The sequence below is a fragment of the Pseudorca crassidens genome, chromosome 20 (genome assembly GCF_039906515.1).
Source record: "Pseudorca crassidens isolate mPseCra1 chromosome 20, mPseCra1.hap1, whole genome shotgun sequence".
Classification (NCBI taxonomy): Eukaryota; Metazoa; Chordata; class Mammalia; order Artiodactyla; family Delphinidae; genus Pseudorca; species Pseudorca crassidens.
Window position 1 is genome coordinate 35,935,395 of NC_090315.1, and position 13,578 is coordinate 35,948,972.

At 42.3% G+C, this 13,578-nt stretch overlaps 1 protein-coding gene across 2 annotated transcripts in view; it reads right to left on the minus strand.

Moving 5' to 3' along the window:
• The window catches only part of CSNK2A2 (casein kinase 2 alpha 2), a 38,433-nt gene continuing 24,855 nt past the window's right edge, over positions 1–13,578 (minus strand). Inside the window, exons 6-12 of one of the 2 annotated variants that reach the window (XM_067720467.1) lie at positions 11,398–11,481; positions 10,478–10,588; positions 9,540–9,641; positions 8,607–8,707; positions 7,630–7,778; positions 6,111–6,204; positions 1–444 (exon numbers count right to left, since the gene is read on the minus strand). In XM_067720467.1, coding sequence (XP_067576568.1) covers positions 6,128–6,204; positions 7,630–7,778; positions 8,607–8,707; positions 9,540–9,641; positions 10,478–10,588; positions 11,398–11,481 — 624 coding nt within the window. In that variant the 3' untranslated portion in view covers positions 1–444; positions 6,111–6,127. Of the gene's footprint in view, positions 445–1,944; positions 6,205–7,629; positions 7,779–8,606; positions 8,708–9,539; positions 9,642–10,477; positions 10,589–11,397; positions 11,482–13,578 lie in introns of those variants that run through there. The other variant, XM_067720466.1, reaches the window with a different exon arrangement.

A 13,578-nucleotide genomic window follows, 5' to 3' on the forward strand; every position in this document is an offset into this window, starting at 1 on the left:
TTTCTTTTAAAACCTTTTATTCAATAATATATACTTTTAAAATTATAATATGTAACCGCCCATCATGCCATATACGCCCCGTGCCCCCACTGGAGTCTGTGGTCAGGTAGTTAGCATGGTCTGCTGGAAAAAAAAGGCGGCCACGGGGACGAGCCAGGGGCGCGGGGGAGCAACAGTAACCACCATTTCGCATACCCTTCACATTTCCCATGCTTTCTGGGTCAGGAGGAAGTCAACAGGAAGCCAAAGGCGTGTGAACCTTTTACATTCAGAAGTGAGGTTTGATATACGGTGGTGGGCTGCCCTTCGGTTGGTCTAGTTCGTGCTCGCCAAACCTGCCACCGTTTTGTGTCTGCTCACGGAACGTGATCTCTCTACACACGTTAAGACGTTTGATTTGGTTCTTGTTCTGCTTATGGAAAAGTGGGAGGAACCGCAACAGACCTGGGGAGAGAGATGGGAGGAGGGGAAAGATGGCATTAATCATTCTGACCCGGAGTGAGGACAGGCCTCCACTGGCATGTGGCTCCCTTCTCTTGGGGAGCACTGGGAATGGTATACAAGCCTGACTTTCCCACGGCACTTCGTGGAAAACCAAGTAAGAACTGACCGGTTTCAGGTTTCAAATAGCACCCTTTTTCTTCCTCTTCTGATCACCACTCACAGAGGCAGTCTTGGTCCCAGCCTTACTGTGACCGAGTCCCTCTCCTTTTCTCGGGTCCAGGACGCTAATCTAGAAGCACCAAAGCCTCTTGTCTATTCTGTGTAAGCCAAGCTACAGGTCCAGCAGCCCAGCTCCAGATACCCATCAGACCTGAACCAACTTACTTAAGTCTTGGGACCAAGAATCAGATGACTGTAATTACAGAGGGAAAGGGCCCAGTTCACTAATAAAGAGCAAAAATGGAGCTCAAATATTTTTAACTCCCCCCTGGAAGGAGCTGTCTGGCATGGCCTGAAAACCTCGTTCCTCCTTCCATGTCCAGCACAGCGGAGTGGGTTGTGAGATTCCAGCAGAACTCTAGAAGCAGCAGCTCAGAACGGTGCCACGGCAGGGTACCGAGAGAAAGGACAATGTATCTGGGAAGCTGTCACACAGAAACATTTCATGACCCAAACTTTCTTTGGGTACGGGAAGGGTTCTACGCTTAGTATTTGAGAAAGGCTGCATGGTACGTAAGGTTACAAATGACTCTTCAGCAGATGATTTTCAAGCATCCCACTCCACAGAGGGATCAGTGAGAAGCAAGCGCACTGATGAAAGACTCCACCATCTGCCAAACAATGGCGTGTGCCCACTTGTGTTGCAAGAAATGGGGCTGGGGAGAGGTTTTCATAAGTGCAGAACACGCTCCCACAAGGTAAAGTTGTGCAATGAAATGGTCAATCCCAAGCAGGATTGGCAGGTTCTGAGTGATACAATTCAGAAGCAAGTACCAAGAAACAATCCCCACACCACCCTAGTCCCACCACTTCTGCTAAAGTCAAGTCTTCACACCAAGGTGATTAACTGCAACCACCCGCCCACACAACTTCACAGTTCAAGGTTTATTCCTCCTCTCCCCCAAGAGACAGGAAATACAAGTTTAAGGTCCTCATAGCAGTGGCTTGTCTCCCACTTGGGAAGGCTGGTGATTCTCAACATGCTGGTGATTATCAACATTTTTATTTATGAAAACAGGATTTAACATGGCATTTTTCTTTCCTCTAAAGGGCAGCAGCACATAAATCATACATCAGTCATCCAGTGATACAAAGAGGTGGTCAATTGTGTCTGAAGTAGTCATTAGTAAAGGATCACAACCCAGGCAGTGTTGCTTTTCTGCAAACAGAAGAAAATAGTCGGCTCCATGTTTCTTGAAGACTTATCCAAGCTTTCCACTGGGTGTCAAGATTTCTGTCCCAACCTCTTAGTCACCATTTACAGCAAGAAAAGCCAGCAAGTGAAAAACTGTTAATTTATTGATTCAATGAATTTTTTAAAAAAAAAAACAATCCCCAATACATGCAGTTCAGGATTAAGTATCACATTTGTAGCACATTGTTGATTCTCTACACAAAAGTATGCATCACCTGTATAATCCCATAACATCACTTCCCCCTGCCTCTACAATACCTGGTTGGGGTCATTTTCACTGACACATCCACATAGCTCCAAAGCATATGTTATTACTGGTTTTCTTAAGCCAGATGTTTCCTCGCCACCTCCCCTCCCCTCATCCCCACCCTGGGGTTAGTTTTAATGGCAAGATGTCACTCAGTCTTAGATTTATTAAGCTCACTGACAAACTTTGGCTTCTTGTGTGCTCATATGGACCCTGTTTTTGCTTTCGGGTTTATATCTCAATGGCCTTGACTCTGATCAGTTACTATCCACTCCTGTTAATTTGTAGGAGGGAAGATTGCTTTTTCCTGTGAGTGCTCATGCAGTAACACAGGTTCCTAAACGAATCATTAATCTGAACTGGCATTAAAGGAGACTGTCAACGGGGCTCTCTCAGATCCATTTCAATGCATATGTAAAAATTCTTCCAATTGTTTGTGTCCCAAAATAATTTTGCTTCCATCCTCATCAAAGCAGCACCTGGGAGAAGCTAAGTCATTTCCCTGAGTAGACGCAGACTGAGATCCACGGCCATGGGCTGGCTCTCTCTGGGACTCAGCATCTGCCTCAAGAGCACCACCTTGCAGTCCCACTGGAACCAATCCTGGGGGCGTTCCAGAACTCAGGGCACGTTCCAGAACTTGAACTTTGTGCTCCCTTGCTTTCTTCCCTCAAGAAGTCATGTTCCCCCACCTCAAGATCTACCTTTCAACTGTTTTTACTGATTCCCTTTCTTCTTTTAACAGCCCCCTCTCCTGTCCTCTCTCCCTGCCCCCAAGGATTATAAGCTCTTCCGTCTCCTCTAATCAATCAGTTGGAAAGCACCTTCCTTCTTTGCAAGGGAATACATATGCTTTGAGCCTCGTGAGTACCAATGTGCTGGAGAATGCCTGTGAGGAGACCCAGCAGAGTGACTGATGTTCACGTGCCTCACAGAACTGGCTCTGGCACTCCTCTAAGTGGTAAGATGACCTGGGAATGCTTGGTCTGCGTTATACACTCATTGGCTTCTCCCACCTGGTCACTTACCACGGGGCTAGGATAGGACAGGGGCAGGCCAGATGATAGGATCACGGGGAGAGTGAACTGCAAGCAAACCTGATGAAAATATTCGCACTTCATCAGTTCTGCTCTCGCCATGGGATTTCTCAGCTGAAGCAAAACCTTGCAGTTATGCTCACCTGTGGCCAATAACCTCTGATACACCAATCTGTATTTGGCACGGGAACCTTCCGTTCTCACCATACTGGGTCTATGTTCTTGAACACAGGCAGTACCTGAGATGACAGTGTAACACTACCCTGTTCCCCACATTTTTTTGCTTTTCTTTAGGAAATAATAGGTCCTTATCATAGGCACTTTTAACCTGTTACAAGGTAATGAAGCAAACAAAATGTCTAATGAAAATTACTGAGATGAATTTAAGAAATAATATGCTAACCGAAAAGGAAATTGGGTGGGTAAATCTACCACAGCTTTGTCTAAATATAAGATTAGACTCACTCACACACACGCACGCTCTCATCCCTCTTTTGGAACTCTCCAAGACTGCCTCCTAACCCAGGTAAATACTCTAAAATCTCAGGGGAGCTAGGTCCATCTGGACACAAAATGGTTTTGGAGATAGGTAAAAGAGGAAAGGTCTGGACGAGACTCAGTTCAGTTTGGGAAAGAACCACCCACAGTCAGTCAGCCAGAAGTTGGGTGTCAAGAACAGACTCAGAAAGGAGCATTTTAAACTCAGTTATTCTATATGTCTAAGGCATGAAGAGAGGTAAAAAGTATAGGTGGTGGAAAAGTAAACTGTACGCATAAAATGGAAGAATTACTCCTTTGCCAAGCTGCAGTCACAGAACCCAAGGACAGGCAGGTGAGCTGTTTTTGCACCTACTACATCATGACCAGAGGAGAGACAGAAGTCAGTCACCTGACTCTTCTCCAGCTGCTTTTACTGCCTCTGGGGAGACCCAAGAGAAAGAAACGGGGTTACTACTTCACCAAGACCCTCCAGTAGGCTTCCTCTGCCTGGTCCAGACCGGCAATTTAAAAAAAAAAAAAAAAAAGAAGGGTGGGGGGAGGGAATGGGTGACAAAGGAGGAAATGGGTGGGGCAGGAAAGACACACAGTGGCACATCTCCCTGATAAATAATAACCAACAGTTCGGTGTTGCCTAGAAGGGCACATTAGAAGGCTTTTGATAATCCCAAACACTGAGTTTTGCTGCCTGACATATCAATATAGGTTCACTCAAGAGCTCCTGTCTTGTTTTTGATTTTCAGGTAGAACAAATGTATACATTAATATACAGAATGTGCAATGAAGGCAGGTAGCATTGGTATGAGAACCTTAACTGATGCATTTCCTGGCTTTGGGATCTTGTTTTATTTGAAGTTCCCACTGACCAAACAACAAAAATAGAATCTACATTTAGAGATAGGACCCGCTACCAATACCAATACGATTTTATTGGGATATGGAATGTAAACAGATGTTTTCAAACACCCTAACCTTATAAAAATGTACGGCATTATTAAATAGTAATAAAGGAGTCCTGAAGTGTGATGTGGTGGTAGACACCTTGAGCTCCAGCCTAGTGTGAGAGGTCCCCACAGCTGTAGCACGGCCCTGCAGCTGGGGTCAGGGGACTGCTTGCAAACCATGTTGATGACAAGTCCCCAGAGTGATATCAGCTCTATTTTTTTTAATTTTCTTAAACAAAATATAGCTTCCTTTGCTAACGTGAAGGCTAGCACAATGGATCCCAAGCTTTGATACTTGCCCCAGCAGCTCCACTCCTTTCCCCAAGCCCCTTGTATGCTACTCTCTCCGGTCGCTCGGGTTATCGGTGGGTGGCCCTGCCCACACAACTCCAGTCCCTGCACGTGAGAAAGACTTCTCTCTGCCAACACATTCATGTATTACCTATCAGAGCTTTAAAACGCAGATTACCCTGATTACAGAGGGAAACTGTTTCTCATGGGGATAAAAAGGGGTAAAGCATGGGAGGGGAGTACTTGTTTTTATCTCACCCAATCCGTCTTTCCTGAATAAATTCTAATAAGGATGCTTTTCTTTCTCCCTCCCTGACCTCCCTGAAGACTGACTTTCCAGCTTTAGTTATGGTTGTGAACAAAAAGTCTTTGTTTCAGAGACGTGCGTTAAAATAGGTGCACACACAGGGATGTGCTGGGAAATGAAGTTTTCCTTAAGAGGCTGGAAAAAAAAGCTACATGAAAAAAATAGCAACAAGATTTTATGGTTAGGCAGATCAACGAAGGTTACACTGAGCTCCAAGTTATGCACTTAGCATCCAACTCTTGATGAGACAGATGGACCTGTCCATGGCATCAGAAGGTTTAAAGTGATGCCTCCTGACATCAAAGGGGACTCCTGTGAGAGTGACTGCAGTTTGCTCCCAAATGAATCACTTAGAAGAAAACTGCAGGGATGAGGTACATTTCCCAGAGAGCTCATGTCACTAAAAAAAAAAAAAAATACATAAAACATGAATTTGTAAAAGAGCTTAGAAAAAAAATACTGTCACTGTTTTAGTATCTCCTTTTCGTGAATGAGGCTGGTGTGTCACTATAGACTGCTGACATTTTGCTAAAACTTGAGCCTGAATCTCACCAAAGGAAACCCAGACCACAGTGGAATAGATAGGAAGTCAGATATTCAGAGCTTGTTGACTTGAACAGGTTAATTCAACAGTGGTCTCCTGTTAAATAAAGGTAAATGTACAACAACTCCGAGTCTCTCATCTCCCATGCATTCCAAAGGGAAAGTCCCCTCAGATACCCAACTATGTGCATCGTCAGGCTGCCAAACTGCAGTTCCCTGTAGACTAGTGCTGGGGAGTTTCTTTCTTTTTGACAGACTTTTAGGTCTTTACTCTTCTTTGCGTTTAGAAGGAATGGCTAGAATTTCTTTTTATCACACTGTAGTTTTCCTTCAAGGTTTGTGTTTGGTTGGTTGGTTTTATTGGCAAGCATCAATGCCGCATTACCCGTCGCTTTCCAGTCTTCATCGGGCCGCCGTGAGACCACTGGAAAGTACAGCATTATCTGCACAAGGCTGGGACTGCTCCTTCACCACGGGGTCTGCAAGGAAACAGGAGGACAGTCAGCAGAGGCAGGGCTGGCCAGTGCCAGGGGAGAACACCATAACAGACCCAACCTTCTTCCACAGTGACATAGACACAGGCTACCAGGAAGTCAGGGTCAGGAGGGCAACCAAAATTACAGACACTGAGGAATGATCAGGGGGAAATGCTCTCACAATCAACTTGTATACCTCTTCAGAGTACAAGTTCAACTGCTAAGACTCAGGAAAAAGAGAGGCACAGAAACACCCATTTCCCACTGTTCAAAATTTCTACTGATTTTCTTATGTGTTGTTTTTCCTTGAATACTAACATCATATCCAACTCCCATTTCTTCAAAGTATGTGCAATAGATAGTAAACACTTTGGAGGAAAGGGTGAATAAAAAGAGCTACTAGAAGAACTATCGATTTTAAGCAACAGTGTAAAAATTTTTTTTATAGAAGTATAGTATGTATTCAGAAAAGTAGACAGATCATGATTTGCATAATATAAACATCAGTGTTCTTAATTCAGTCAAACTCAGAGTGTAAAAATAGCTTTCTGTGACAGAAAGACAACCATTTACACTTGTCTGAGGTCTGGAAGAATGAAGGGTAACACCTTTTAAATCTGCTGTCTACTAATGCTTATGGGTTACCAGGCTCAAGACCACAGAGCAATGTATTCTTCAGGCAAGATTTAGTTAATTTCCAGAGAGGAAAAAAAGGAGAAGGAAAGAGCATATTGGTCAAGCAAGAGGTAGGCTGAAAGTTCTCATCTCACTTCAGACAGAAAATTGAGACAGATCACTTAACCTCCCTCACTCTCAGTCTCCTCTGTGACTGGTCTAAATGACGTCACACTGCCTTTAATGAGAGGAGAGTCTGGGACATACTTTATCAGTGGGGAGAACCATACACATGCAGACCGATAAGCAAGTGCATAAACTGAATATACACACATACTTTAAAGTGAGACCTAGGAAGTCTGTAATTCAGACAGGATTTTAGCGAGGTCCTGCCATACCTGCTTTCCTTTCCTCAAATTCCTTGTATTTATTTATCTTATTCCTTCTTTAAAAATATGCTATGGTCACCTTACTACTTTCAACAAATCACTTTTTTTTTGAGGCGGAAAAAAAAATCTTTGATTAGGTTTCCACACAAATGTATATATTTGAAAACAAAACTTTAGATACTTGTCATCTATCAACTCAGGGTCATAGGCAATGGTCATACAGATCAGACTCAAGGGAACTACAGCGAACAAGCAAACACCTTTGGGCAACTAGAAACAGATCTGCAGAGCTGTTTCAAGAGTCAAACTAATGAGGCCAAATCCCAAGCATGATTCATCCAAATACCCAGAATTCTCTTGTCAGGCCTCAAAGATAAAGAGTAGAAGAATTTCCCTTTGACAGATCAGGTCCCTGGAAACTCACAGAAGTATGGGTGCTCCATGGCCTCTTTGGCAGTCAGTCTCTGTTGATGGTCATATCGCAGAAGTTTGTCCAGAAGATCTAGGGCCTCAGGGCTGACGAGGTGTCTGTTCTCACTATGGATAAAATTTTCCCAGCGTTTCCGTGAATGTCTGAGAAGAAAAGGAAAGCATTGGTATTCTGAGATTAAATTCAACAAGAATTCTTACATATTAGGGTTAAAGCCAACAAAGTCTTAGAACACTGTGTTGATTACAAGCTCATTAAATCTCATTCTTAATGTTACCTGTCCCCCCCCCATAGTTATGATCACAGCATCCTCAAACAAAACAGTGCTCTGTGACTGATACATAGAATTAATTATAATGTCTGCATCTGATTTAAACTTTGTAGAACCTTTCTAGATAGTTTTTTATGCCCCAGACTTTTAGTCAATTCTGGGTGAGGCACGGAGGTAGCTGAGTAATCTTTATTGTTCAGCAGATATATTTAAAGAGCTAGCTTCAGAAACATGGAGGTTCCATAAAATTACTGTCTGAAAATTGTCAACACAACAACTACGTTTCAACACTATTGTACTGTATCTGAAAATATGCCTTAAAATTTGCTCCCTTACAGAAAATCCATTACACAGAACAAGAAGAAACTAAAAATCTCTTACTGAAAGAGGAATCACAGCTTTCTAAGATTTTCCATTAAAATAAGCCATATGCTATTCCAGAAAGTTTTCTGTAGCATGATTTTGTCTTCCATCTTCTATTGATAAACAGGCTATCTCTTAGAGAAGTAAAATGATTAGAAGACACATGTAAACAATGCCCAAATTTCTCAAGTTAAAAAATATATATGGGGAAAAAAAAGAATATTTCAATTCTGATATAATTAGAAAGGAGAAAGAGCTTTAGAAAGTGATTTCAGCTAACCTTTTCACTTCTGAATTGGGTAAATTAAGACACTCTTTCTTTCTCTCTCTTACTTACTGTCCCAGGATATCGTTGAAGTGTGGATCTAGGTCTATGTGATACTTCTTCAGATACCCATACAGCTCATCTGTACCCAGAACCTTGGCAATGCGAACAAGCTGAAACACAAAACAAACTGACCAAATTACTGAGCACAGCCCGCGGGGATGCTGGACCAAAGAATTAGGAGACTTCCACATCACTAAATTTCCAGGGAACAGATACAGATCTGAGCCCGGGGCGGACAGGCAGCAGACTCACAGATATGAAGTTCACATGAATGCAAATTTCCAAAATGCCTTTAAAATGATAACACAACTTATGACAATAATATTCTAGAGGCTGATGATTATGGGAACATAAAACCTAATGATTAGAATCTTTTTTTTTAAAATAAATTTATTTATTTATTATTTATTTTTGGCTGCGTTGGGTCTTTGTCGCTGTGCTCAGGCTTTCTCTAGTTGCGGCGAGTGGGGGCTACTCTTCATTGCAGTGCGTGAGCTTCTCATTGTGGTGGCTTCTCTTGTTGCGGAGCACGGGCTCTAGGCACGTGGGCTTCAGTAGTTGTGGCGCATGGGCTTAGCTGCTCCACAGCATGTGGGATCTTCCTGGACCAGGGCTAAAACCCGTGTCCCCTGAATTGGCAGGCGAATTCTTAACCACTGCACCACCAGTGAAGTCCCTAATGACTAGAATCTTGTTTTATTAGACAAGGAGGTACCTGACTTCCTCATAGACACAATTTGGAAGTTGGGCAGAACACAGCACACTATCTGTCTCTATCTTTGGGGACCACAGACAAGATTTTGTGAAACTCTTTACCCTGAAGAAAAGTTTATATGCAGATACTGGATGATATTTAGTGGCTCAACAACAGCATCCCTATCGAGATGCTATTTTCTTGGCATCTGCCTCCAAATGGATAGGAGCCAGATGATGTTTGCTTACCTGGTCATAGTTATCCTGTCCATGAAAGAAGGGCTCCTTTCGAAAGATCATGCTCGCTAACATACAGCCCAAACTCCACATATCCAGGCTATAATCATACATCTGAGGAAATAAAGACAACCGTCAGTCAAGGGTGTTACAGATGTCATTTTTCTGATCTGAGTTTCTAGGTTTCTAGTCTTTAGTTGACCTCTTCAGATATTTTAAAATTCAAAGCCAAAAAAAAAAAAAGTAGCTGAGAAAAGTCCATAATTATCATTTTGGGGTAGAATAAAGACTGGATTTTATTTTATTTTATTTTATTTATTTATTGGCTGCATTGGGTCTTCGTTGCTGTGTGCGGACTTTCTCTAGCTGCAGCGAGTTGGGGCTACTCTTCGTTTTCATACGTGGGCCTCTCACTGTGGTGGCTTCTCTTGTTGCGGAGCATAGGCTCTAGGTGCGCGGGCTTCAGTAGTTGTGGCATGTGGGCTCAGTAGTTGTGGCTCATGAGCTCTAGAGCGCAGGCTCAGTGGTTGTGGCACACGGGCTTAGTTGCTTCGCGGCATGTGGGATCTTCGTGGACCAGGGATGGAACCCTTGTCTCCTGCATTGGCAGGTGGATTCTTAACCACTGTGCCACCAGGGAAGTCCCAAGTCTAACTTCTTCAGCCAGGTGACAGATTCCTGGGAATGGTACCCAAAAGGTAGCAAACCTTTTCCCCAAAAGTAGTGAGGTCGTGGATGGAATGTAGGCCCAGTTCTGTAGCTGTTTTTTCCTGAACTGTCTCCCCGGGAACCAAGATCATCTACAATGATCCTGGATACATACCTTTTGTATCCAAGACTGGCTTTTAAATGTATCCAAATTGACTAAATAAAAACCAGGAAAAAGAAAAAGCCAAGAAAAGCCCTAGCAAAGGTAAAAAGAACCCAGAGGTGCTTCACTAACATTTTACCTGATAGTCCACAAGGAGCTCTGGTCCCTTGAAGTACCTGGAGGCTACGCGGACATTGTACTCCTGGGCGGGATGATAAAATTCCGCCAGACCCCAGTCTATCAGTCGCAGCTATAAATACGACAGAAATAAAACATGTGAAAGGAGTGTCTCCAGATGCCTGTGTCTTACAACAAGGCCACATCTAATTAATAACAATTATTTGCCCACATAAAAAATGTTAGCAAGTGCACTGGCTAAAAAGATACACTTTTCAGCAACTGCTAAGAGGTCATTTCTAGAGCAGAGCACTTGGAATCTTATTTGCTTTTTCTTTTTTAAAATTTAAATTATCCTGGCTTATCATTCTCTCTAGATCAATAAAGCTTAAGCTTGTCTTCTGCCTCCATACCAGCTGCATGTGTTAACATACCCCCTCATTACTGACAGCTTTCATTATAAGCTCTAGTCATTAACAGCAAAGGTTGGGGACATGTGCCCCACTCCAGGATTGAAGGATTGCTCTAGCTTTTCATTAATCTAACACTAGCTGATTCATTTACTCACCGTCAGGGACAATCAGAACTGAGAATAGAAAATAGGAGGGACCCAAGTATACTTTTTAAGGCCAGGCAGGTTGGTCTGAGGGTCATTAAGAAAGGAAGTAAAAATCACCAGCTGTAGTTTCTGTCTTGAGGCCCTCCAGAAAATCATGACCAAAGTAAACAAGTGACTACAGTCAGGGTCAGCTGTCTACTCTTCTTGTGTACTATGCTTATGTGAAGTAGAAACCAACACTGGAGACTAGAGAAATAACAGTATCACAAGTCTGCCAAAGAAAACAGCATGGGTCTTCAGAAACTACCTAGGTACTGGCCAGAGTTTTGATTGGCTCTAAGCCTTCCAATGAAAGGCTTTTCACTGCCTGGCTGTAATGGTACCTTTTTCTGTTGGTGATCTATCATGACATTGTGAGGTTTCACATCCCTGTGCATGATTCCCTTGCTGTGGCAGTAATCCAGAGCCTATTAGATAAGAAAGCACAGAGAAAAGTAAGCAAACCCTCTACCACCCCGCAATGCAAGCATATTCTTTTTATTTTTTTTGATTCTGAAAGCTTTTATTGAGCATTGTCAAATTTGTAAGCTTCATAGGTATGGACATCATATTTATAAATGCCCTTCTGTAAGTGCTACCATAGATGTGAAATTCTTGCCTTTAATATCATCTTTGAAAATGTTAAATTGAGAATTCTGTTAACATTTTAAGAATTGGCATATTGTATTACTGCAAGAGATCTGATTTTCAGCATCTGCAAGCATATTCTTATTTGTTTGTGACAGCTTGATCTGAATACAGCCTCTCAAGGGGCAGCCTTACTGTCTGTAACAAAAGAGAAAAAACATGCTTCAGAAGGCACCCCTTGCTCTCTGAGCACACTATGCTGGCAGCTGGTAGAAAGGGGGCTGTGGAGAGGACACCAAGGGCTATGATGAAGGTTTCTTAAAAAGGGGGAATGATATACTTCTTTAGGTGCTCCTCTCCTACTTGTAGCTGGTAGCAATAAATCAGCCACCTCGATTTAGAAATCATACATTAATCTGTTGGTCTAATTTGATGAGTTTAAAACCAGATCTAGGAACCACACTGGAGTCACTTCTCTTATGAGTTCAACGACATGAAAAGAGTACACGTGGACATGAAGAATGACATCCAAATATATCTGCAATATGACTTGTCTTTTAGATAAGTGTCCCATGTCGGTTTTCTAGATTAACATATATTCTAATATTAGTATTTTCCTTAAAAATAATCCCTGAGCCAGTTGGTCTTTAAGAATTATGTTATGACTCTACAAGTCAATGATTTTTTAGTAAATTCCTCAAGCTGTGCCACCATTACCACAATTCATTTTTAGAAGTTTTTCATCATCCCAAGAATTTCCCTTAAGCCTGCCTGCAGTCAACCCCCAATCCCATCTACCTCCTACCTCCTTCCTTCCTTCCCCTCTCCTCCCAACCACTGCTCTACTACCACCTGTTGCTACAGATTTGCCTCTTCTGGACAGTCATCAGATGAAATAATACAACACACAGTACTTTATCTTCTTTTGCGCAGCATACTGTTCCTAAGATTCATCCATGTTGCTTTTTTCATTGCTGAGTAGTATTCCATTGTATAAGTATACTAGTTGAAAGACATTTGGTTTGTTTTAACTTTTTGGCTATTGAGACTAATGCTACTTATGAACATTCACGTACAAGTCTTTAAGAGGACGCACATTTTCATTTCTCTTGGGTAGATTCCTACAGGTGAAGTGCTAGGTTGTATGTACGTTTACATTTAAACTTTTAAAGAATCTGCCTAATTGTTTTCCAAAGTGGCTGCACCATTTTACATTACCATCAGCACCATATGAGAGGGTTCCAGTTTCTCTACATTCTTGCTAACATTTGTTATTATCTTTCTGATTACAGCTGTTCTAGTGGGTTTGATGAGGAATATCATTGTGGTTTTGATTTGTATTTCCCTAATGAGTGATCAAGTTGCATATCTCTTCATATACTTTTGGGCTATCTCATATCTTCTTTGGACAAATGTTGATTCAGATCTTTCACCCATTTCTTATTTGGGTTGTTTGTTTTAAACAATATAAAACTTTGCTCCTAAATCTCCCTTTTCTAACACAGTAACTATTTTCATAAATTTCAATGTTGGGCCCTTTGGCTTGTCTTAAAAAGCACTTGAAGCCTACATGAGGCCCATAATATACTCTTTGAATAATGATAGCAACCCATAATCGTATGGTACCTACTATGTGCTTGACACTGAGAGCTCTTGCAAGGTGGAGTTTTCCATGGGACAAGATTAGGGTTTCTCGACGTCAGCACTGTTGACATCTGGGACCAGATAATTCTTTGTTGTGGGGAGTGGTCCTGTGTATTATAGGATGTTTAGCAGAATCCCCAGCCTCCACCCATGAGATGCCAGTAGTGTCCCTCTGACTGTGACAACCAAAAATGGTTCCAGACATTGCCAAATGTCCCCTGAGGGACAAAGTTAACCTGGTGGAAAATCACTGGACTAGACTAGCAAGGGCACTGTACCAGGCATCTCTAAGT